This window comes from Oryctolagus cuniculus, chromosome 4 (genome assembly GCF_051225735.1).
Source record: "Oryctolagus cuniculus isolate XC-2025 breed Fujian yellow rabbit chromosome 4, ASM5122573v1, whole genome shotgun sequence".
NCBI classification, from domain to species: domain Eukaryota; kingdom Metazoa; phylum Chordata; class Mammalia; order Lagomorpha; family Leporidae; genus Oryctolagus; species Oryctolagus cuniculus.
This window is the reverse complement of record NC_142870.1, coordinates 169,636,601-169,662,547: the sequence shown is the minus strand read 5'-3', so window position 1 is coordinate 169,662,547 and position 25,947 is coordinate 169,636,601. Positions and strand designations below refer to the sequence as shown.

The window sequence follows — 25,947 nt, the reverse complement described above, 5'->3', positions numbered from 1 at the left end:
TCTCTCACTATCTAACTCTGCCTGTCAAAAAATTAAAAAAAATTTTTTTAAAAAAGTAGATAAAAAATAGACATTTCAGGCCAGTGCCGTGGCTCACTTGGTTAATCCTCCGCCTGCGGCGCCGGCATCCCATATGGGCACTGGGTTCCGGTCCCAGTTGCTCCTCTTCCAGTCCAGCTCTCTGCTGTGGCCCGGGAGGGCAGTGGAGGATGGCCCAAGTGCTTGGGCCCTGCACCCGCGTGAGAGACCAGGAAGAAGCACCTGGCTCCTGGCTTCAGATTGGCACAGTGCCAGCTGTGGTGGCCATTGGGGAGTGAACCAGCAGGTGGAAAACCTTTCTGTCTCTATTTCTCTCTGTCTGTAACTCTGCCTCTCAAAAAAATAGACATTTCAAAGTCTTAATTTGTGAATTAAATCATCCACATCCTTTCTGATTTTTCTGTTTAATCAATTACTGAGAAGAGTCATACTTAAATTTTTCCATAACAATTGTGGGTTTTTCTGTTTCTCCTTATATTTTTGCTGATTTGTCTTTGCTGAAAGATTTATTTATTTATTTATTTATTTATTTTAACAGGCAGAGTGGACAGTGAGAGAGAGAGACAGAGAGAAAGGTCTTCCTTTGCCGTTGGTTCACCCTCCAAGGGTCGGCGCACCGCGTTGATCCGATGGCAGGAGCCAGGTGCTTCTCCTGGTCTCCCATGGGGTGTAGGGCCCAAGCACTTGAGCCATCCTCCACTGCACACCCGGGCCACAGCAGAGAGCTGGCTTGGAAGAGGGGCAACCAGGACAGAACCAGCCAGGACTAGAACCCAGGGTACCGGCGCCGTTAGGCGGAGGATTAGCCTAGTGAGCTGTGGCGCCGGCCTGAAAGATTTATTTATCATTTTGTTTGAAGTTTAGAATGCTGGAGAGGGAGAGGGGAAGAGAGAAGGAGACAGAAGGAGAGAGAGAGGGAGAGAGGGAGAGAGAGAGAGAGAGGAGGATCTCCCATTTGCCGATTCACTCCAAAAAACTACAACAGCCAGGTCTGGGCCAGGCTGAAGCCAGGAGCCAGGAACTCCATCCGGGTCTCCCGTGGTGCCAAGGGCCCAAGCACTTGGGCCGTCTTCCACTGCCTTCCTAGGTTCAGTAGCAGGGAGCTGGATGGAAAGTGGAGTAGCTGGGACTCCAGTATGTGATGCCATTGTCACAGGCGGCCTGTATGTCCATAACACACTAGAGCAGATGGCTGTTTTTTGTTTTTGTTTTTGTTTTTGTTTTTTTAAGGAAGGGCAAAAATGGATGAAAACACAAATGTCAGCCAGCGCCGCGGCTCACTAGGCTAATCCTCCACCTGCAGCGCCAGCACCCCAGGTTCTAGTCCCGGTCGGGGTGCCGGATTCTGTCCTGCTTGCCCCTCTTCCAGTCCAGCTCTCTGCTGTGGCCCGGGAGTACAGTGGAGGATGGCCCAAGTGCTTGGGCCCTGCACCCCATGGGAGACCAGGAGGAAGCACCTGGCTCCTGGCTTTGGATCGGTGCAGCGCCGGCCGCAGCGGCCATTGCGGGGTGAACCAACGGAAAAGGAAGACCTTTCTCTCTGTCTCTCTCTCTCTCACTGTCCACTCTGCCTGTGAAAGGAAGGAAGGAAGGAAGGAAGGAAGGAAGGAAGGAAGGAAGGAAGGAAGGAAGGAAGGAAGGAAGGAAGGAAGGAAAACACCAATGTCATGTCGTAACCTGGTTGCAAGGATGGCCTGCCGGGCTGTGGTTACTACCCTTGGGACTTCAGGTAGTAGAACGCTTGGATGTGACAGGTGTCTGCCAGGGACTGCGTTCATTAAGATAAATTCCCAGGGATTGGGGCCAGCTGCAGCCCAGCAGGTTGGGTCCCCAGTATCCCATAAGGGCCCCGGCTGCTCTGGCAACAGAGCACTTGCGATCCAGCTCCCTGCTATGGCCTGGGAAAGCAGCAGTGGATGGCCCAAGTCCTTGGACCCCTGCACTTGCATGGGAGACCCCGAGGAAACTCCTGGCTCCTGGCTTCTGATCAGCCCAGCTCCGGCCGTTGCAGCCAATTGGGGAGTGAACCAGCGGATGGAAGACCTCTCTCTCTCTCTCTCTGTCTCCACTCTCCCTTTCAAATTAAAAACAAAAGGGATCACCAGCGATCTCAGATGCACCTGTGTTGTCCTTGTCCCACAGGGAAGCTGTTTGTGCTGGAGCCCCCCGCCGGCTCGGGGGGCCTGGGGCTGGAGGCGGCGCGGCTCTCCTGCGAGAGCAGAGGCGCTCACCTGGTGTCGGCCCACGAGCTGCGCAGGCTGGTCCGCGACTGCGCCCTGGCCGTGTGCGCCACGGGCTGGCTGGCAGATGGCACCGTCGGGTAAGTCAGGCCCCGGGGCACGCGCCCCTTCCCGCTTCTGCGTGGGCTCCGTGACCCTTCCTCTCCGCGCCGGGACAGGCGTCGTGCAGAGGGCCCTGGCCTGCGGGGGCGCTGGCATCCTGAGTCCCGCAGTTCTGTTGGTCTCCCCTCCCCTACACTGACATTTTGAGTTTTCTCCTTACATTTCAAATACTTCAGGAGTGTGTGCAGCGCAAAGTGAGTTTCTCTCTCCTCTCCCACCTCGGAGGTAGTGACTATTAATTCTTTTCTCTTGTTCTCCCAATACTCACCTGCATGTGTATGGAGAGGTTTTAAAATGTGCCCACCAGGGGCGGGCATTTGGCACAGCAGTTTACCTTGCTGCTTGGGAAACACACATCCCATACTGGAGGGCCTGGGTTCAAATCCTGGCTCCTCTCCCGATTCCAGCCTCCTGCTAACGCACTTCTAGGAAGCAGCGGACTTGAGCCCCTGCCCCCCACGTGGGAGACCTGGATTGAATTCCTGGCTCCTGGCTTTGGTCTGGCACAGTGTTGGCTATTTGGGGAGGGAACCAACAGATGGAAGATCTCTCTGTCTTTCCTGCTCTCTGACTTTCAGATAAAATAAATGCATCTTTTAAAAAAATAGCTTTTTTAGCCTTCCATGGTCATGTTTCTGGAACCAGGAGGTATCTGACCATTAGTGTGTGCATTTAACTGTGGGTCTCTTTTGTGGGGCTCCCTTCTCCCCCACAGCCCTGGGGGACAACCATTTGGGTGCATGGCGCACCTCGTAATTGATGATGTTGTAAGTATACAGTGTATCTGTCCTGGGGCTCTATGAAGTTATGTTCATTGTACACACTGTACGCGTAAATCCAGAGAACAGTGAGGACCTGCAGTCACGAATCCAGAACTTGGGGCCTCTTGTCTCCTGGGACTTCTGCAGGTTTCATGAACGGTGGCTGAACAGCTCAGTAGCCCCAGGGAACCAGGAGGATGGGAGTTCAGCGTCTGTGGAACAGGAGGTGTGGGAGGGGCCCTTTTTCTTTGGGTTGGACCCTTCCAGAATAAAGTAAACTGGATACCATGCACTTGACAGTGGGTGGGGCGTGGACTGACTTAGAAGCAACACCACACCTTCGAAAGCCAGGAATTTGGACTGACATGATCTTGACCTCTTCTGCCCCAGGTGTCTAGCAGAATCAATAGAAATTCTCTTTTGGCCGGCGCCGCGGCTCACTAGGCTAATCACTAGGCACACCGGGTTCTAGTCCCAGTTGGGGTGCCGGATTCTGTCCCGGTTGCCCCTCTTCCAGGCCAGCTCTCTGCTGTGGCCTGGGAGTGCAGTGGAGGATGGCCCAAGTGCTTGGGCCCTGCACCCCATGGGAGACCAGGAGAAGCACCTGGCTCCTGCCATCGGATCAGCACGGTGCACCGGCCACAGCACGCCAGCCTCGGCGGCCATTGGAGGGTGAACCAATGGCAAAGGAAGACCTTTCTCTCTGTCTCTCTCTCTCTCTCACTGTCCACTCTGCCTGTCAAAAAGAAGAAGAAGAAGAAGAAGAAGAAGAAGAAGAAGAAGAAGAAGAAGAAGAAGAAGAAGAAGAAGAAGAAGAAGAAGAAGAAGAAATTCTCTTTTGAGAGAGATAATATTATCCCAAGCCTCTGTCATACGAGAGAAAATGTGGCCTTTGTCTTTCTGTGTCTGGCTTACTTCACTTACCAGACTGTCTTCCAGTTCCACCTATGTTGCTGCAGATGGCAAGGGTTCACGCTTTTCTGCGGCTAATACTCCGTTGTGTATCTACCACACTCTGGTTATCTGTTCTTCCGTCAGTGGGCACCGAGGTTGATTGCTATCTTGGCTGTGTGGATAATGGGGCAGCAAACACTGGAGACAGGTATTTCTTTCATCTGCTGATTTCTTTTCCTTTGGATTCCTACCCAGAAGTGGGAGAGCTGGGTCCTAGGTGGGCCTACTGCTGGTTTTGGAGGACAGCTCGCACTGTTCTCGTAATGGTTGTGCCAATTCGCATCCTCATGGGTGGTGCATTAGAGCTCTACATCCTGTCCGCCACCTCCTCGCCAGCACTGGTCTTCTGTCTTTTTCCAGTGACCGTTCTAGCCAGAGGTGATGCCTCACTGGGGTTTTGATCTGCTTTTCCCTGGTGATTGGTGACACTGAGCATTTATTCATGTATTCGTGGGCCATGTGCATTTCTCCTTGGGGAAGATGTCTATTTAGATTCTTTGCCCATTTCTTAGCTGCACTGTGCTTTTGGTGTTTAATTATTTGAGTTCCTTATGTATTCTGGATATTAATCCTTTGTGAGATGCATACTTTTCAACTATTTGGTTCCATTCTGCCTAGGCTTTAATTTACTTCCAAAAACAATTATAGCAAATACAGGATTTGTCACACATATAAAATAGCTAGTCACATGAGGAGACGAGTCAACAGGATTACGATTCAGTAGACAATAGCTTATAGAAACTCCAGATAGATATTAGCATTGGTAGATGCAGACTTTAAAATAATGATCCTTAAAATGTCCAAAGATATAAAAAGCAAGATGGATAATTTTGGCAGAGAGCAAGAGACTCTAAAATAAGCAAATGGAAACTCTGGACATGAAAACTATATCAAAATGAAGACTTTATGGATGGATCCTATTAGAACCGAAGAATTTTCACTCTGAATAAATGATACATATCTGAGGAGATAGATACATGTGTTGACCCTGACTTGAACATTGTGCAATATGTGTGTGTATTACAGTGTTACATGATACCCCATATGTTTATTTTTTATTTTTTTGACAGGCAGAGTGGACAGTGAGAGAGAGAGAGACAGAGAGAAAGGTCTTCCTTTTGCCGTTGGTTCACCCTCCAATGGCCGCCGTGGCCGGAGCACTGCGGCCGGCGCACCGCGCTGATCCGATGGCAGGAGCCAGGTGCTTCTCCTGGTCTCCCATGGGGTGCAGGGCCCAAGCACTTGGGCCATCCTCCACTGCACTCCCTGGCCACAGCAGAGAGCTGGCCTGGAAGAGGGGCAACCGGGACAGAATCCGGCGCCCCGACCAGGACTAGAACCCAGTGTGCCGGTGCCGCAAGGCGGAGGATTAGTCTAGTGAGCCATGGCGCCGGCCATGATACCCCATAAATGTGTACAGTTTTTATGTATCAGTTGAAAAGATTTTTAATTTGTAAAAAAAAATTTTTTTTTCAAGACACACAGAGAGAGATGTTCCATCCACTGGTTCACTCCTCTGATGCCCAGTTGGTTTACTGGGACTCAACTTCTTGAGCCGTCCCCATTGCCTGTCGGGCTGTGTGTTAGCTGGAATGCGAGCAGAGCAGAACCCAAACCCAGCACTCTGCTATAGGATGTGGGATCCACAAGCAGCATCTTAACCACGAGGCTGCATGACTACCCCCCAAAGTTTTAGAACAATTGAATTTTTTATAAACAGCAAAAAACAGAATGAGTGAACTAGAAGGGAGAGGAGATGTCTGGAATAAATAATAGGGGGAAAAGGGTGAGAATATGGAAGAAAGGACAGAAGGCAAAGACGATGCATGCATTTGGAATGCTAAAAGGAGAGAAAAGTAGAATGACAACAGTATGAGAATGGTCTAAAACTGAAGAAAATCATTAAGGCACAGAGTCGAGAAGCCTTGCAAAGCCCAAGCAGAATAAATAAAAAGAAATCCACAACTAGGTACACCATGATGAGACTTAAGAGGACACTGAGCGTGAAGAAAAACATTGAAAGAAATAAGAGAGATTGCTTCAAAGCAGCGACAATAAACTGATGATGAAAACCGGAGATGACTGACGAGGGGAGGGGCCGGCACTGTGGCATAGCAGGTAAATCCATATGGACGCCTGGTTCGAGTCCCAGCTGCTCCACTTCCAATCCAGCTTTCTGCTATGGCCTGGGAAAGCAGCGGAGGATGGCCCAAGTCCTTGCGCTCCTGCACCCATTTGGGAGACCCAGAAGAAGCTCCTGGCTCCTGGCTTTGGATCGGCACAGCTCAGGCTGTTTTGGCCATCTGGGAAGTGAACTAGCGGATGGAAGACCCCTCTCTCTGTCTCTCTCTCTCTCTCTCTCTCTCTCTTTAATTTTTTTTTAAGATTTACTTATTTATTTGAAAGTCAGAGTTATACACACAGAGAGAAGGAGAGGCAGAGAAAGGGGTCTTCCATCCGCTGGTTCACTCCCCAAATGGCCACAATGGCCAGAACTGTGCCGATCTGAAGCCAGGAGCCAGGAGCTTCTTCCGGGTCTCCCATGTGGGTGCAGGGGCCCAAACTTGGGCCATCCCCTACTGCTTTCCCAGGCCATAGCAGAGAGCTGGATTGGAAGTGGAGCAGTCGGACTTGAACTGGCACCCATATGGGATTCCAACACTGCAGGTGGCGGCTTTACCCACTGTGCCACAGCGCCGGCCCCTGTTTCTCCCTCTCTGTAACTCTGCCTCTCAAATAAATCAATCCTAAAAAAAAAGTTATGGGAAAAAATTACTGCTTCTTAAGACTTCTAACCTAGTGAACATATCTTCCAGGAATAAATTTGGGTAAAAATATTTTCCAACAGACAAACACTGAAAGAATCCAGTGCATCCAAATCATTGGCACCAGAAGGTGCTCTCCAGAGAGGGGAAAATAATTGAAGGTGAAAGCCTGCAGGTGCAGAAGAGTGGAAAGAGTGACTGTGGGCACTGAAGTCATGTAACCGCGTATGGCAGTAGTAACACTGAACCCTGGGTGGCTGTTTGTCAGCTAGTAAGACGTCACTTGAGGGGCAGACTTGAGACACCCACAACTCATAGCAGAGGTCTGGGTCAAGTCCCAGCTGCTCTGCTCACCATCCAGCTTCCTGCTAATGCTTCCTGGGAGTCAGGGAATGATGACCCAAGTGCCTGGGCCCCTGCCACATGGAGGGAAGACTCGGGTGGAGTTTTTGACTCCTGGCTTCAGCCTGGCCCAGCCCTGGCTGTTCTGGGCATTTCGAGAGTGAACCAGTGGATGGAAGACCTCTCTCTCTCTCTCTTTCTCTCTCTCTGTTCTGTCTCACCCTTTCTCTCTCACCCTCTCTCTCTGTGTCACTCTGACTTTCAAATAAACAAAGCTTTAAAGACACACACACCCAAAGACGTCACATGAGACGCCTGCATCTTACATTGGCTCGCCTGGGTTTGGGTCCTGGTTCTGCTTCCGACTCCAGCTCGTGTAAGGCAGACCCTGGGAGGCAGCAGGTGATGGCTCAAGCATTTGGATCACTGCCACCCACGTGGGAGACCCGGACTGAGTGCCTGATTTCTGGCTCTGGCGTGGCCCAGCCCCAGCTGTTGCGATTCTGGGGAATGAACCAGCAGATGAAGATATCTGTGTCTCTGTCTAACTCTGTCTGTCTGCCTTTCAAATACATTTTTAAAATTTTAAACTGTTTTTTTTATGGGGTTGGCACTGTGGTATAGCAGGTTAAGCTACAGTCTGTAGCGTTGACATCTCATATGAATGCATGTTCGAGTCCCAGCTCCTCCAATTCCAATCCAGCTCCCTGCTAATGCACCTGGGAAAGCAGCGGAAGGTAGCCCAAGTTCTTGGGCTCCTTTATGCACGTGGAAAACCCAGATGAAGCTCCTAGTTCCTGGCTTTGGCCCAGCCCTGGCCATTGCAGCCATTTGGGGCGTGAACTAGCAGATGGAAGATTCTCTCCTCTCTCTCTCTCTCTCTCTCTCTCTCTCTCTAATTCTGACTTTCAATAAATAAATCTTTTTTTAAATTATTTTTTGCCAGGCAGAGTTAGTGAGAGAGAGACATAGAGAGAGAGAGTTATAGACAGTGAGAGAGAGACAGAGAGAAAGGTCTTCCTTCCGTTGGTTCACTCCCCTAATGGCTGCTATGGCCAGTGCTGCGCTGATCCGAAGCCAGGAGCTGGGTACTTCCTCCCGGTCTCCCATGCGGGTGCAGACCAAGCCTTGGGCCATCCTCCTCTGCCCTCCCAGGCCACAGCAGAGAGCTGGACTGAAAGAGGAACAACCAGGACTAGTTCCTGGCGCCCCAACCAGGACTAGAACCTGGGATGCCGGTGCTGCAGGCAGAGGATTAGCCAAGTGAGCACGGCGCCAGCTCAATAAATAAATCTAAATTTTAATTATTTTAAAAATAATACTAAACCCTAAAAATGGTAAAATGATAGAATTTTAAGTTGTTTTATTGAGGAAGAGGTAAAAGTAGTGTTAAATTTTACTAAGTCAAGGAAGCAGATTGTACCCTCTGGATCACTAAATGAATAGTAAAAATTTATAATTTCCAAAATAACACAGAAGGAAAGGAAGAATGCCCCCTCCAAAAAAAAAAGAAAAGAAAAAGAATCCAAGCAATCCAAAATAGGGGAAAGAAAGGAGAGGAAGAGGGAATGAGAAGAACTAATGGAAAACACTTGTATGATGGCAGACGTAAATTCAGAGATTGGTGATTACATGACGTCCAAGTAGACACGATACTCGCGTTAGAAAACAGGGGCCGGTGCTGTGGTGCAGTGGGCTAAGCCTCCGCCTGCAGTGCCAGCATCCCGTGTGGGAGCCTGTTCGAGTCCCGGCTGCTCCTCTTCTGATCCAGCTCTCTGCTGTGGCCTGGGAAAGCAGTAGAAGATGGCCCAAGTGCTTGGGCCCCTGTACACACATGGGAGGCCCGGAGGAAGCTCCTGGATCCTGGCTCCTGGCTTCAAATCAGCACAGCTCCGGCTGTTGCAGCCATTTGGGGAGTGGACCAGCAGATGGAAGACCTCTCTCTCTCCCCCTCTCTCTGTGACTCTACCTCATAAATAAACAAACAAACAAAACAAACAAAATCTTTAAAAAATAAAGAAAACAAAGATTGTCAGATAGGTTTTCCAAATTCAGTTATTTGCTGTTTACAAAGGACATCCTTATATAAATCATGGGACAAAGAATAAATTATAATGGAAATTAACATATTTAGAGCAAAATGGCATTAAAAATACTATCTAAACTCCTGGAGTACTGCTAAAGCTACATCTAGAGAGAATCTAAAGCATTAAATGTTGTGTTAGTTAAGGGAAGTGGCTGAAGGTTCTTTAACTCATGATGTATCTTAAGAAATTTGGAAAAGAATAACAAAATGAGAGAAAAATAAAATGATTTTATAAAACAAATCTAGCAAGTACCTAGGAGATACCACAGTGTATGGTGGGTGGGCATTTGACATCATGGTCAGAACACCACTTGGGATACCCACATCCCTTACAAGTGCCTGGTTTGCATCCTGGGTCCTCCACTTCCCATCCAGTTTCCTGGGATACACATGGTATCAAGTTCAAGTACCTGGGCCCCTGCCACTCAGGTGGGAGACCTGGATGGAGTCCAGGCTCCTAGCTTTGACTTGGCCCAGCCCTGGCTGATGCAGGCATTTGTGGAGTGAACCAGCAGATGCAAGATCTTTCCCCCTCTCTCTTCCTCTCTCTCAGCTTTTGAAATTAAGTGAGAATCAAAAACAAAAAACCATGTATTATCTCTGAAACTTCAATCAGTGCCTGTTACCTCAACTGAAGCGCCTCCTGTCTTCCTAAATTTACAGCTGTTTGGGGAGAATGTTTCCACCCTGGTACTTTCAAACACCGCTCAGGAATCAGAAACACCTCTGTTGATTCAGAATTGACAGCAGAAAAGAATTGTTCTTCCCTATTTTTTTTTCCAGGCCAGAGGCGTTCTCCTAACCCGGTGTCTCCTTTGTCTGTTTCAGGACAACTGTGTGTAGCAAAGGGAGTGGTGAGCAGCAGCTCATGAGAGCTGTGGACGTGAGAGTTGAGAGCAACCCAGTTCCTGGTGGCACGTACAGTGCCCTCTGTATGAAGGATGCAGGTTGGTGCCAAGGCTTTGTGGAGCTCATGGGGCTGGAGCCGTTGGGGCTTGCTGAGTTGGGTTGGGTTCTCTCGAAGACGACGGTCATCTGGAGTTTGCGTGTGAGCTCAGATGAAAGGTTCTGGTAGCCTGAGTACCACCCTCCAACAAAGAGTTGCAGGTGCCTGCTGGGTACACCTGTGCATGGGAATGGTCAAGACACACAGGGAACAAGGGCAGAGCCCTGGTGGCACGTGCTACAGTTGCTGATGCTCACAGATTGCCCTGTAGTCTCTCTTCGTAGTGAACAGCACCCTAAAAAGAAAAAAAAAAAGCCCTTTTCCCAGAAGGAGATGTATAGGGGTGGGCATTGCTGCACAGCAGGTTAAGCCACTGCTTGGGATACACACATCCCATCTCGCAGTGCCTGGGATGAAGTCCCATTTCCACTTCCAACTCCAACGTCCTGCTAGTGCACCTGAGAGGCAGCAGGTGATGGCTCGAGTACTTGGGTCCCTGCCACCCATGTGAGGTTCCTGGATGGGGTTCCAGGGTCCTGGCTTCAGTCTGGCCCAGCCCTGGCTCTTGCAGGCGTTTGGGGAGTGAGCTTGTCATTAGATGGAAGATCTCCCTCTCTCTGTCTCTCTCTCTGTCATTCTGCCTTTCAGAGGGTTCACTCCATGAGAGAGACAGGACAGAGCTAGAACAACATGGTGACCTCCATTCTTCAGTGATCTCAAATGAAATGTGTAGGACTTCTGGTTCTGTCTCTTTCCCTGGTTCCAAGAGGTCTACATTGGCTTTTGCTGTGTAACGTACCATCCCACAGTGTGATGGCTTTGAACAACAGCTGTTTACTTAGCTCCCTGTTGTGTGGGCCACCAGCTTGTGTTGCTTTTCTGCTAATCCTAGTTGGGTTTATTCATAAGCCTGTGGGTAGCTGCTGGTTAGCTCAGTAGCCTGGCTTTTGGGAGTTGGTTGGCTTAGGTACTAAGTGAGACATGGGTTCTTCATCGTGCAGTAGTCTAACCTGGGGTTCCCACCTCACAGCCCATCGAGTAGGTTGTGTGGATGCAAGGCCGTGCCCTTTGGGCCCACACCTGTAGGGCATGAAGCCAGAGGCTGGAAACATTTGTGTAGCCTATGGGGCACCAGGATCAAAGCCAGGATGGTGACTTCACCTTTGAGTCACGGGGAAGCCAACGTAATGTGTGTGCCCCTGATACAGTGCGTGTAGAGGAACACCGGTTCAGTGACATTCCTGCCACACATGCGTGGCTGAGTCCACTCATAGGAAACATCAACCAAGCTCAGATTGAGAAACAAGCCACTCTTCAAAAGAATGTCAAGGATCCTGACATTGCCGCAAAATGGGTGGAGGTCAGTTGTGTTAAGCAAGACAGTAAGATAGATAGTAAGACAGACAGACAGATAGCACAGGGTCTCTCTTACATGTGGGGGTTTAAAAAAGAAAGCAATCTGATCTTAGAAAAGTGATTACTAGAGGCTGGAACGGAGCACAGAGGGAAGCTGGTCATCAGGTACCCAAACACAGATCAGCAGCAGTAATAGTGTTGCATTGCACAGTGGGGTGCCTGAGGGTCACGTATGGACCATGTACGTGTTGTCTGCTGCGTGTAAAACTGGAAGACAGAGCTGGTAGGCTCCAAACAAAGAAAAGGTAAGGAAATGGGAATACCAGCTGCCTGTGTGGTCAATTTACACTGTATTCTTGTGTTGAAATACTACACAGTACCCCATAAAACTTACAAGTACTATATGCTGAACCAAAAATTTTGAAAGAAAGGAAAGGAAAAATGTTGAGGGTAAGAAAGACTAAACAGGTATGGACTGAGTTCCTGGCTTGCGGCTTCAGCTCAGCCTGATCCCAGCCTCTGTGGGCTTTTGGGGGGCTGAACCAGTGAATGGAGCTCTCCCTGTCTCTTCCTCTCAAATAAAGAAAAACTTTCAAAAATTAAGTAAAAAGGTGTCACCATGAGATAAGGTGCCACCCGGGACAGGGGTGTCCCATATACGAACACCAGTTTGAGGACCGCCTACTGCACCTCCAGTCCAGCTCCCTGCTAGTGCACCTAGGAAAGCAGCAGAGGACGGCCCAAGGGCTTAGTCCTGCCAGTGACGTGGGAGACCCTGACGGAGTTCTGGGCTCCTGGCTTCCACCTGGCCCACCCCCAGCTGCTGTGGCCATTTGGGGAATGAACCAGCAAATAGAAGATCTCTCTCTCTCTCTCTCTGTCTCTCTCTCTCCCCCTCTGCATTTCAAATAAATGAAGAAAATCTTAAAGTAAAAATAATTAACAACAAAATTCAATTTGTGATGGTAGATTATATTTTGAACCAGAAAAAAAAAGCTAAATTAGTGAAATTTAAATATGGACTACAAATTAAATTAGTGTCATATCTGCTTAAATTCTCTCATTTTGGTAACTGTATCGCAGTTATGTGAGAATGGCCTTGTTCTTGAGAAATGCACACTAAGATTTTTCAAAAGCAAAGAGACACCATTTCTACAACACACTCAGGTAGTTCAGAAAAGAATATATGTAAACATTCACTCGTGTGTGTTTAGATAACATATATACGTGTGTGTGTGTGTGTGTGTGTGTGTGTGCAGAGAGGACAGCGGAGCAACAAATGAGGCTGAATGTAAACACATCAGAAAACCTGGCCGGCGCCGCGGCTCACTAGGCTAATCCTCCACCTGTGGTGCTGGCACCCTGGGTTCTAGTCCCGGTCAGGGCGCCGGTTCTGTCCTGGTTGCTCCTCTTCCAGGCCAGCTCTCTGCTGTAGCCCGGGAAGGCAGTGGAGGATGGCCCAAGTGCTTGGTCCCTGCACCTGCATGGGAGACCAGGAGAAGCACCTGGCTCCTGGCTTCAGATCAGCACGGTGCGCCAGCCACAGCGGCCACTGGGAGGTGAACCAACGGGAGGAAGACCTTTCTCTCTGTCTCTCTCACTGTCTAACTCTGCCTGTCAAAAAAAAAAAAAAAAAAAAAAAAAAAAAGGAAAGAAAAGAAAAAAAAGAAAGAAAAAAAGAAAAAGAAAACCTGGCCAAAGGATATACGGGGCTTCCTTACTTTTATAATTTTTCTTTAACTCTGAACTACATAGAAACTTAAATTTCAAAGACATTCAAATGCTCCACATACTCCTCTTGCAACGACAGACAAAAATAACCTCCCAGAAACAGAAGAACGCGGAGGCCCAGGGAACTGACATGTGACGCTAAGCTGGAGAGGCTGAGCAGGGCCAGGGCCAGTGCAGCCCGGCAGCGGGCCGGGGTCGCCACGCTGGCCGTGACTTTGGGGCTGCCCGTGCTCACCCCCCAGCACTCTCCCATTGCAGCACCACGGCAGTAACCGTCTTATTGCGTCTCCATGCGGCTGAAGGGACAGGAGGTCTCGAGGTCTCTGTCACGAGGGCATTAATGCCGCTTGAGAGGGCCTGTCTTGTTCCAGTTTATGAGTTCCCGAGGCTGGGTCAGGCAGTCACTGAGTCACGACTCTGGAGGCTTGGAAGGCCAGCATGAAGGCGCTGGCACCTGGAGAGGGCCCCCTTGCTTCATCAGCACAAGGCGCAGGCAGGAGGGCAGGAGAGCGAGCGGAGTCCTCAGGTCCCAGTCACCTCTGGAAGCTCCCAGCCCGCACAGGGTCCCACGGGAATTAGGTTTCATCCCACAACTCCGAGGGTCACACAACCGCTCTGTGTACAGCCGAGTGACAGCCACGACAAGGGACGTCATCCAGGGCTCAGTACCCAGACCTCAGAACCTGTGTTTGCTTTTCAAATGTATTTGTGTGTGTGAAAGTCTCCCCCTGGAAGACAGACTTCTGAAGTCGATACACCCTAGAAAGGGAGCCGTGTAAAACTAGAGGGCGACAGTGATAGCTCGCGCTGTGTGTTTTATGTGTGCTTGGATTTTTTATTGTACATTCCTTTTTTTTTTTTTAAGATTGATTTATTTATTTGAAAGGCAGAGTTACAGAGAGGCAGAGGCGAGGGAGAGGGGTGGTCCTCTGTCCGCTGGTTTATTCCAGATGGCTGCAACGGCCAGAGCTGCACCAATCCAAAGCCAGGAGCCAGGAGCTTCTTCCAGGTCTCCCATGTGAGTGCAGGGGCCCAAGGATTTGGGCCATCTTCCACTGCTTTCCCAGGCCATAGCAGAGAGCTGGATCGGAAGTGGAGCAGCCGGGACTTGAACCAGTGCCCATATGAGATGCCAGCACTGCAGGCGGTGGCTTTACCTACTACACCACAGTGCTGTGCCCTGTACATTTCTTATTTAACTTTAAAATCTTTCTCTCTGAATATCTGTTCTCACTCTTTCATCTTTTACACGGGTGTTCTTTTTGAAAATGAATTCATTAGAGAGGCAAAGACAGAGAGAGGGGTCTCATCTTCTGGTTCACTCCCCGGGGCTCACAATGGCCAGTGTTGGGGCTGAAGCTGGGGATCAGGAACTCAGTCCAGATCCACACACACACACACACACACACACATGAATGGCAGGAACCCAAGCCTGCCCACTGCCGCCCAGGAAAGCTGGACTCAGGGGCCAGAATGGGGAGTTGGACCCACGCACCCCACAGAGGGAGGTGGGCGTCCTCACCGTTCTTTCAAATGCCCACTCATGATGTGGATGTTACAGAGGCCAGTGTCTGCGCTTAGAACTAGGCTTCCTTCAATATTTCGGGTGCCCCATGTTCACATTCCTGGAGCCCATGTCTAGGGAGTCCATTGTCCTCGAAGTGGGCGAAGCATGGCTGAGTCGCCCATCTCTCTTCCTGTGGACCCCACCACATCTCTGCAGATTCCCCCCCTCCCGGCCTGGGTGTATGCGTCCAGGAGAAGGGACCAGCTGGGTGGCTGTGTTGAACAGTGGGCCAAGCAGAGCTTGGTGTGTTTGAGAAACAGTGCGCCTGCCTGGTTCCAGGTGAGGGGAGAACACTCCGAGACGGCGCTGGGGAGGCTGGGAGAGGAAGAGCTGAAAATGCGGGGGTGAGAAATTGAACAGAATTTTAAGGAGAAACGGGAAGCGGATTGCAGGGTTCTTGGCCAGGACATTGTGCCTTTGGGACATTTTCCTGAAGGCTGTCGCAGCTGCTGGTGGTGTGGTCCGGTAGATGGAGAACCACCAGCCTGATCCTCCCTGCGAAGGGCTCCGAGCCCCCTGCCAACGACAAGAAAGTTCATCAGAGCTCAGCTGTGGTGCGCTTGGCAGAAACAGCTAAGGGAAGCAAGCCAGACACTCAAGATTCATACTGTGTTCCATTCGAATGAAATTCTAGAAAAGCCAGAAATCCCGGGGACAGAGAGCAGACCTGGGTGGGATGGGGTAGGGAGGGCGTCCGGGGCCAGCGGCCAGTGAGGTGGTTTAGGAGAGCTGTTCTGCTCTTGATGCAGTGGTATACGTTCACCAGAATCTACGAAGCTGTGCGTTGAAGATGGCACATTTTATTTATATAAGCAATAGCTTAATAAAAGGGAACGAGGCATGGGAGGCAGGTGGAGTTCCTGGCTTCTGGCGTCAGCCTGTCCCAGCTCCAGCTGTTGCTGGCATTTGGGAGTGAACCAGCAGATGGAAGAACTCTCTCTCTCTCTCCTTCTCAAATAAAATTAAATGTAAATTTTAAAAATTAATTTTTTTGACAGGCAGAGTGGACAGTGAGAGAGAGAGAGAGACAGAGAGAAAGGTCTTCCTTTACTGTTGGTTCACCCTCCAATGGCGGCCGCGGCCGGCGCACCACGCTGATCCGAAGGCAGGAGCCAGGTGCTTCTCCTGGTCTCCCATGGGGTGCAGGGCCCAAGCACTTGGGCCATCCTCCACTGCACTCCCTGGCCACAGCAGAGAGCTGGCCTGGAAGAGGGGCAACCGGGACAGAATCTGGTGCCCCGACCGGGACTAGAACCCGGTGTGCAGGCACCACAAGGTGGAGGATTAGCCTATTGAGCCGTGGCGCCGGCTTTAATGGCTATTTTAATAATCCGTAGTGTGGATTACCATAGATTCAACATTCTCCTGTTATTAGACATCCTGGTAGTTTCATGGTTTTCTTTTTTTTTTTTTTTTTAAGATTTATTTATTTATTTGAAAGGCAGAGTTACAGAGAGGCATAGAAAGACACAGAGAGAGGTCTTCCATCTGCTGGTTCACTCCCCAGATGGCTGCAATGGCCGGAGCTGGGCTCATCCGAAACCAGGAGCCAGGAGCTTCCTCTGGGTCTCCCTCATGAGTGCAGGGGCCCAAGGACTTGGGCCGTCTTCCACTGCTTTCCCAGGCCATAGCAAGGAGTTGGATTGAAAGTGGAGCAGCTGGGACACGAACTGGCACCCATAAGGGATGCCGGCACTGCAGGCAGCGGCTTTACCCACTACACCACAGCACCGGCCCCTCATGGTTTTCCGTGTCTAGCCATAGTAATGTCCTTTATGAATTCTTCAGTTTTTAGACTTAGGACTTTGCCCTCGGCCCTCATTCGCCCACACTCAATACCCCAGAGGCTTCAATTTTCATCTAAAAGTCCATCAATCCCAAATCCTATTCTCCGGTGTAGATCTCCCCACGGAGCCCTGAGTTCCCTAGAGACAGCTACTGATGGATGCTGCTTTGGGCCTTCACACTCCACAAGTCCCCTGCTATACTCGCGTCCCTTGATCTCCCTCATCCTCAGCTCCTTTTCCGTCAAAAGTTCTGTAAGGAGCGGGGTGCAGCTTGCAGGTCCAGCCACCTGCATCCACACCGGAGTCCGGGTTCGATTCCTGGCTCTGGCTGCCCCTCCCTGCTCCGCCAGATCCAGGGGCCACCTCTGCTCTGATTCGCATCGCCTTGTATTCATGTTGCCTGTTTTTGTTAGACATTTTTTAAATTTACTGATTTACTTGAATGGCAGAGAGAGAGAGAGAGAGAGCCAGCATCCTTCTGCTGATTAATTCTCCAGATGCCTGTGACGGCAGGGGCCGGGCCAGGCTGGAGCCAGAAGCCAGGTGCGCAGTCCAGGTCTCCCGAGTGAGTGGCAGGGGCCGAAGTGGTTGAGTCAGTGCCTGCTGCCTCCCAGGGTGTGCATTAGCAGGAGAAACGGAGCCGGGCCTGGAACCGAGGAGTGGGTGTGGGCTGCCGGTGGGCGTCTGACGCGGCCTCCCAACAGCTGTGCCAGGTGCCTGCCCTGGTTTTGGCTGATGCTGAGGGCCGGCTTTTGCCTAGACAACTGCGTGTCTAAAACAGCTCTGGTGCCGGCAGCATCAACATCGCCTGGGAGCTGTGCAGAGTCTCAGGCCTCAGCTGCTACGTCAGGAGCACTAGCACAGCCCTGTGTGTGTGTGTGCATCAGGGTGTGTGTCCGTGTGTGTGTGTGTGTGTGCATCAGGGTGTGTGTCCGTGTGTGTGTGTGTGTGTGCATCAGGGTGTGTGTCCGTGTGTGTGTATGTGTGTCATTGGTGTATGTGTCCGTGTGTGTGTATGTGTGTCTATGTGTACGTATGTGTGTGTTTCTGTGTACGCGTGTGTGTATGTGTGTGTGTGTGTGTCTGTGTCTGTGTGTGCATCGGTGTGTGTGTGTCCGTATATGTGTGTGTCTGTGTGTGCATTGGTGTGTGTGTGTGTGTCTTTGTTAAGATTCATTTATTTGAGGGGCCGGCGCTGTGGTGCAGTGGGTTAATGCCCTGGCCTGAAGCGCCGGCATCCCACATATGGGCACCGGTTCGAGAGGTGGCTGCTCCACTTCTGATCCAGCTCTCTGCTGTGGCCTGGGAAAGCAGTAGAAGATGGTCCAAGTGCTTGGGCCCCTGCACCCACATGGGAGATGTGGAGGAAGCTCCTGGCTTTGGATCGGTGCAGCTCCGGCCAAGGTGGCCATTTGGGGAGTGAACCAGCGAATGAAAGACCTCTCTCTCTCTTTCTCTCTCTCTCTCTCTCTCTCTCTCTCTCTCTCTGCCTCTGCTCTCTCCGTGTAACTCTGAATTTCAAGTAAAAAAAAAAAATCTTTTTAAAAGAAGATTCATTTGTTTGAAAGGCAGAGAAGCAGAGACCTTGCGTCTGCTGGCTCCCTCTCCAAATGCCCACAATAGCCAGGAAAAGCCAGGAGCATGAGGATAGACCAAGGGGGAAAAAGACTGGAAAAACCACAGCCGGGGCAGGAGTCATGGTGCAGCCGATGAAGCCAGTACCGGCAATACCAGCATCCCAACAGGAGCGCCAGTTTGAATCCCTGTTGCTCCACTTCCCATCCAGCTCCCGGCTAACCTGCCCGGGAAGGAGAAGGAAGATCCCCTGGATGATCATGCCCCTGCACCCATGTGGGAGGCCCGGATGGAGCTCCAGGCTCCTGGCTTTGGCCTGGCCCAGCCCAGCTGTTACTGCCATTTGGGGAGTGAACCAGCAGATAGAAGATCTCTCTGTCTCTGTCTCTGTCTCTGTCTCTCTCTCTCTCTCTCTCTCTCTCTGTCTCCCTCTCCCTCTCTCTCTGTCTGCCTTTCAAATAAATGAATAAAACTTAATAGAACCAAATATTCAAGATTTGTATAACTATGCATATGGAGACAGCAGAAGGAAAAGAAAAAGTTGAAGCAATGTTTGAAACAACAACGAATGGAGACTTTGCGCCAAGTTAATCTCTGACAACAACCACCAATCCAGGAAGCTCAGAGAAATCAAGCAGGATAAATGGATAAATCTGCCCCCCCCACCCAATTACAAAACCACACCCAGGCACGTTGTTTGCAAAATACAGAAGATCAAAGAAAGAAAAGTCTTGAAAGACCCTAGAGGGAATAAAAGTCTATTATCTGATGAGGAGCGAAGTTAAGAATTATATCTGATTTCTCCTCAGAAACTATGCAAGTAAGAAGAGAGTAGGCCAGCGCCGCAGCTCACTAGGCTAATCCTCCGCCTTGCGGCGCCGGCACACCGGGTTCTAGTCCCGGTCGGGGCGCCGGATTCTGTCCCGGTTGCCCCTCTTCCAGGCCAGCTCTCTGCTGTGGCCCGGGAGTGCAGTGGAGGATGGCCCAAGTGCTTGGGCCCTGCACCCCATGGGAGACCAGGAGAAGCACCTGGCTCCTGCCATCGGAGCAGCGCGGCGCGCCGGCCGCAGCGGCCATTGGAGGGTGAACCGACAGAAAAAGGAAGACCTTTCTCTCTGTCTCTCTCTCACTGTCTAACTGTCCAAAAAAAAATACTTCTAAGAAAGGTTAAAGAGAGAACTTATAATGGATACGCTGAGAGAAAATAAAATCTGAAAATTTTCCGTTTAAACCATGAAAGGCAGGGCTCCGCATTGTGGAGTAGGTGACGCTGCTGCGTGGATGCCGGCAAGTGTGGCAAGTGTGGCAAGTGCGGCGAGTGTGGCAAGTTGTGGCAAGTGTTTGCTCCAGTCCGGCTGCTCTGCTTCTGAGAGAGAGACCGAGAGAAAGGTCTTCCTTTGCCGTTGGTTCACCCCGCAATGGCCACTGTAGCTGGTGCCACAGGCAGAGGATTAGCCTATTGAGCCACGGTGCCAGCCTGCTCTGCTTCTGAGCTAGCCCCTTGCTGATGCGCTGAGAAGCAGTGGATGATGGCTCAAACAGTTGAAACCTGCCACCCCCGCCGGGAGACCAGGATGGAGTTCCAGCCTCCTGACTCCTGTCTTTGGCCTGGCCCAGCCCTGGCTGCTGTAGCCATTTGGGGAGTCAGCCAGTGAATGGAAGCTCGCTCTCTCTCTCTCTCTCTCTCTGTGCATGTGTGTGTGAGTGGTGTGTGTACCTTTTAAATAACAATTTAAAAAAAAAAAACACTTTAAACATAAAGACCCACGTAGATTACAAGTAAAGGGATGGAGGTGGCAGAAACAAGAAAACGGGAATAGTGATACTATTTTCGGGCAGAGCTGGCTTCAGAGCAGAGAAGTCAGGGAGAAAGGGTCGCATATACGATGACAGAGGGCAGGACTGCAGACGTCACAGGACCTTCTCTGCGTATGTGCCTACAGTGGATACCCTGTAAGACTCCGTTGTTGTAGTTGGAGACGTTAGCACCCCCATCAGGAATGGACAGACAGAGCAGGCAGATCAGTAAGGACCTAGATTGAACTCAGCAGCACCGCTGACCAACTGGCTGGCCAGACTGATAGCGACAGCCTCGTCCAACAGCAGCGGATGGCACATTCTCCTCAAGCGCACGTGGACCGACCACCAAGACAGACCGTGTTCTCAGTCCTACCACACACACACGAGCAGACCTGAAACAGAAAGCTTAGAGCACAGTAGAGTTAAACTAGAAACCAATAACAGAAGGTAGTCGGAAAATCCCAAAATACTCAGAGACTGAACGACACACTTCTAAATAACACAGGATTCCAAGAAGAGACTTTAAGAGAAATTTAAATGAGAATAAAATACAACTTTTGAAGATTTGTGGGAAGCAGTACTTGGGAATTTACAGCATTGAAAGTATGTATTGGAAGCAAAATCTGGAACCAATCTGAGCTTCAAAGATGAGCAAATCAAATCCAAAGAAAGCAGAGGAAAAGAAAGAATAAAAACTAGGGCAAGACATCCTAGTGGAATTCGCTGCCCCTGCTTCCCTGCCCGCCCCCCGGCGAAGTTTTAAAAGGACCTCCTGCTCCTGAACACGTCTCTCTCTCTTCCCCTCCATCTCCTGACCTCTGTCTCTCTCTCGCTCTCGCTCGCTCCCCTTCTCCCTCTTTTCCTTCTTTGCCCCTTCCCCCCAGTCTGTCGGGTTTCCCCCAATAAAATCTTTCCCTTAAAAAAAAAATCTAGGGCAAGAAACAGTGAAACCGAAATTGGGAAAACAATATAAGATATCAACAAAATGAACATCTAGTTCTTTGAAAGAGTTAAATAATATTGACAAACCTCTAGCCAGGCTAATTAAGAAAAAAAAGATTGGCTGGCGCCGTGGCTCACTAGGCTAATCCTCCGCCTGTGGCGCTGGCACCCCGGGGTTCTAATCCCGGTCGGGGCGCCGGATTCTGTCCCGGTTGCCCCTCTTCCAGGCCAGCTCTCTGCTGTGGCCTGGGAAGGCAGTGGAGGATGGCCCAAGTGCTTGGGCCCTGCACCCCATGGGAGACCAGGAGAAGCACCTGGCTCCTGGCTTCGGATCAGTGCGGTGCGCCGGCCGCGGCGGCCATTGGAGGGTGAACCAACGGCAAAAAGGAAGACCTTTCTCTCTTCTCTCTCTCTCACTGTCCACTCTGCCTGTCAAAAAAAAAAAAAAAGAAAGAAAAGAAAAAAGAAAAGAAAAAAAAAAAAGATGCAAATTACTCTCAGGAGTGGAAGAGGAGAAATCACTACAGATCCCTGGAACATAAATGGGTAATAAAAGGATATTATGAATAACTATTTTGATGAACTTTAAAAAAAAAGATTGCTATAACATTTATTTCAGAGAAGGGAGTTAGAGAGGTCTTCCATCCACTGGTTCACTTCCCAGATGACTGTAACAGCCAGGGCTGGGCCAGGCTGACCTAGAACCTAGGAACTCCATCCAGGTTCTCACGTGGTAGCAGGGGTCCAGGCATGTGTGTTCTGCTATGCTGCCTTCAAAAGCAGGGGCCGGCACTGTGGCAGCAAGTTAGAGCCCTGGCCTGAAGCGCCAGCATCCCATATGTGTGCCAGTTCTAGTCCCGGCTGCTCCTCTTCCGACCCAGCTCTCTGCTATGGCCTGGGAAAGCAATGGAAGATGGCCCAAGTGCTTGGGCCCCTGCACCTGCGTGGGAGACCTGGAGATGCTCCTGGCTCCTGGTTTTGGATTTGCGCAGCTCCGGCCGTTGCAGCCATCTAGGGAGTGAACCAGGCACAGAAGACCTCTCTTTCTCTGTCTCTGCCTCTCTGTGTGTAACTCTGTCTTTCAAATAAATAAAATAAATCTTAAAAAAAAAAAGCACATTAGCAGGAAACCGATCAGAAGTGGAGCAGCCAGGACCCAGCGGGCACTCTGATAGGATGCCAGGGTCAAATATGGTGGCTTAACCTGCAGTGCCACAGTGCTGGCCCCACGCCCCCAAATTTGATAACTCTGGTGACCAGCCAATCCCTTGAAAGATGCAGTCTGCCGAAACTCACACAGAGGAAGCGGGCCATCTGAGAGGCCTATATCTGTTAAATAATTGAATAGATAGTTAGTAATCTTCCAAAACAGAGCACCAGGCCCATGTGGGTTCATGGGTTGATTCTACCGAACATTGGAGGAAAAATTTTATCAATTTTCTAATCTTTTCCAGAGATTCGGGTGGAAGAAATACTTCCTAAATCATTTTATGAGGCCTGTATAACCTCAATACCAAAACTAGACGAAGACACTACAATAAAGGAAGTACCAATCAATGTATCTCAGTAACATGGGTGCAAAGTCTTCAACAAAATGCAGTCACAGGCCACTTAACATTTCAGTAAATGTTGGATCATGTATATGATGCTGGCCCCACAAGGGGTAGAGGGAGAGAGAGAGAGTGAGCTTCTGTTCAGTGGTTCTCTCTTTCTCTCTCTCTCTCTCTTTAAGATTTATTTATTTACTTGAAAGTCAGGGTTACCCAGAGAGGGAAGGAGAGGCAGAGAGGCAGAGAGAGGTCTTCCATTTGCTGGTTCACTCCCCAATTGGCCACAACAGCCGGAGCTGCACCAATTGGAAGCCAGGAGCCAGGAGCTTCTTCCTGGTCTCCCACATGGGTGCAGGGGTCCAAGAACATGGGCCATCCTCTACTGCCTTCCCAGACCATAGCAGAGAGCTGTATCGGAAGTGGAGCAGCCGGGACACAAAGCGGCACCCATATGGGCTACCGGCACTGCAAGTAGTGGGTTTTACCTGCCATGCCACACTGTCCCCCCCCACACTTTTTTTTTTTTTAGAGATTTATTTACTCGTTTGAAAGTCAGAGTTACACAGAGAGAAAGGAGAGGCAGAGAGAGAGAGAGAGAGAGAGAGAGAGAGAGAGGTCTTCCACTTGCTGGTTCACTCTCTAACCGGCGGTAATGGCTGGAGCTGCGCCAATTCGGAGCCAGGAGCCAGGAGCTTCTTCCGGGTCTCCCACATGGGTGCAAGGGCCGAAGGACTTGGGCCATCTTCTACTGCCTTCCCAGGCCATAGCAGAGAGCTGCATCAGAAGTGGAGGCAAGTGGAGCAGCCAGGACTCGAACCGGCTCCCATACGGGATGCTGGCACTGCAGGCAACAGCTTTACCCCCTGCGCTACAGCACCAGCCCCCATTGGCTCACTCTTGAAATGGTCCCAATGGCTAAGGCTGGGCCAAGCTGAAGCCAGGAGCCAGGAGCCCCATGCTGGACTCCCACAAGAGTGGCAGGGACCTGAGCTCCGGGGCCACCTTCTGCTGTCTCTCGGGCTCCTTAGCAGGGAGCAGAGCAGCCAGGACACCAGCTGGCACTCCAACATGGAATGCAGCCCCCAAGAGTCAGCTTAACCTGCTGTGTCACAACACGGGCCCTCACCACTGGCTTTCTGCATCATACTGGAAGTTCTGGGTAACGTAAGTAGACAAGCAAATAAAAGGTATACAGATTGGGAAGGAAGCACTGACACTCTGTGTCTGCACATGACACAATTGTGTGGCCAGCGCCGTGGCTCACTAGGCTAATCCTCCGCCTGTGGCGCCAGCACCCCAGGTTCTAGTCCCGGTCGGGCGCTGGATTCTGTCCCCGGTTGTCCCTCTTCCAGGCCAGCTCTCTGCTGTGGCCCGGGAGTGCAGTGGAGGATGGCCCAAGTGCTTGGGCCCTGCACCCGCATGGGAGACCAGGAGAAGCACCTGGCTCCTGGCTTCGGATCAGCATGGTGCGCCGGCCGCGGCAGCCATTGGAGGGTGAACCAACGGTAAAGGAAGACCTTTCTCTCTGTCTCTCTCTCTCACTGCCCACTTTGCCTGTCAAAAAAAAAAAAAAAAAAAAAGACAATTGTGTGATGGGACCAGCACTGTGGCACAGTGGGTTAAACTGCCACCTGCATACCAGCCTCCCCTGTGAGCGCTGGTTCAAGTCCCAGCTGCTTACGTCGGATCCAGCTCCGTGCTAATGTGCCTGGGATGGCAGTGGAAGATGACCCAAGTGCCTGGGCCCCTGCACCCACATGGAGGACCTGGATGGCATTCCAGGCTCCTGGCTTAGACCTGGCCCAGCCCCAGCCTTTGTGGCCATTTGGGAACTGAACCAATGGATGGCAGATTGATCTGTCTCTCTCTCTCTCTCTGTAAATTCTACCTTTCCAAGTTAATAAATAAATCTTTAAAGGAAAATCAAAGGAATTGACCAAACAGAAAAACAAAGAAGTTTCCTAGAACTAGTAAACAGTAATAGAAATGTTAGATGATACAAGGTTAATATATAAAAGTTCATCATTTTCTTATGTATCAGCAATTCACAAGTGGAATTTCAACTAAAAACATTACCAATTATAATAGCACCCCCCTGATAAAACATATAGGTATAAATCTAACCAAATCCATGTAAGAGCTTTATGAATAAAACTTCAAAACTTTGATGAAATAAATTTTAAATAGAAGAAATGGAGATATATTCCATTTTTGTGCGTGAGAAGACTCCATATTGTCAAGAAATCAGTTCTTCGCATCTTGACCTGAAGATTCAACACAATCCCTTGAAAATCTCAGCAAATTATTTTGTGAATATCAACAAGCTGACTCCTATATTATACAGAAAAGAAAAAGATTGATATCAAAAGAGGACAAAGTCAGAGGACCAACATTATTGGACTGCAAGACTTTTTTATAAACTACAGCAAATCAGGGCCGGCGCCGTGGCTCACTTGGCTAATCCTCCACCTGTGGTGCCAGCACCCCAGGTTCTAGTCTCGGTTGGGGCACCGGGTACTAGTCCTGGTTGCTCCTCTTCCAGTCCAGCTCTCTGCTGTGGCCCAGGAAGGCAGTGGAGGATGGCCCAAGTGCTTGGGCCCTGCACCAGCGTGGGAGACCAGGAGGAAGCACCTGGCTCCTGGCTTCGGATCAGCGCAGCGCCGGCTGGGGTGGCCATTAGGGGAGTGAACCAACGGAAGGAAGACCTTTCTCTGTCTCTCTCTCACTGTCTGTAACTCTCTCTCTCTCTCCCTCTCTCACTGTCTAACTCTGCCTGGCAAAAAAAAAAAAAAAAAAAAAAAAAAAAACTAGAGCAATTGGGACTAATGCTGAGACATAGTAGGTTAAGCCTCCACCTGCAGCGCTAGCATCCCACATGGGCGATGGTTCAAGTCCCAGCTGCTCCACTTCTGATCCAGCTCTCTGCTAATGGCCTGGAAAGGCAGCAGTGGATAGCCCAAGTCCTTGGGCTCCTGCACCCATATGGGAGACCTGGAAGACTCCTGGCTCACGGCTTCAGATTGGCCCAGCTCCGGCCCTTGTGGCCATTTGGGAAGTGAACCAGTGGATGGAAGACCTTTCTTTCTGTCTCTGTCTCTACCTCTCTATGTAACTCTGTCTTTCAAATTTAAAAAAAAAATCTTTAAAAAAGAAAAACTACAGCCAGCAAGGCAGTGTGGCATTGGCAAGAGAATAAACTAAGAGCTCAACAGAACAGAACAGAGAGCCCAGCCAGAGACTCGCAGAAATACAGTCAACAGACCTTTGATAAAGGAGCAAAACAATAAAGATAGTTTTGTTAACATAAATGTTGAAACAACTAGGCATACGTGTATATTAGAAAATAGCAATGGGCCAGCCTTGTGGTATAGTGGGTTAAGGTGCCCTCTGCAATGCCAGCGTCT

At 50.2% G+C, this 25,947-nt stretch overlaps 1 protein-coding gene across 2 annotated transcripts in view; it reads left to right on the top strand.

Moving 5' to 3' along the window:
• SUSD5 (sushi domain containing 5) overlaps positions 1–25,947 on the top strand; it is a 51,870-nt gene that overhangs the window by 7,601 nt on the left and 18,322 nt on the right. For both annotated transcript variants that reach the window (XM_002716228.6, XM_089331254.1), the window contains exons 2-3: positions 2,182–2,359; positions 10,118–10,236. In XM_002716228.6, coding sequence (XP_002716274.3) covers positions 2,182–2,359; positions 10,118–10,236 — 297 coding nt within the window. The remainder of the gene's footprint in view (positions 1–2,181; positions 2,360–10,117; positions 10,237–25,947) is intronic.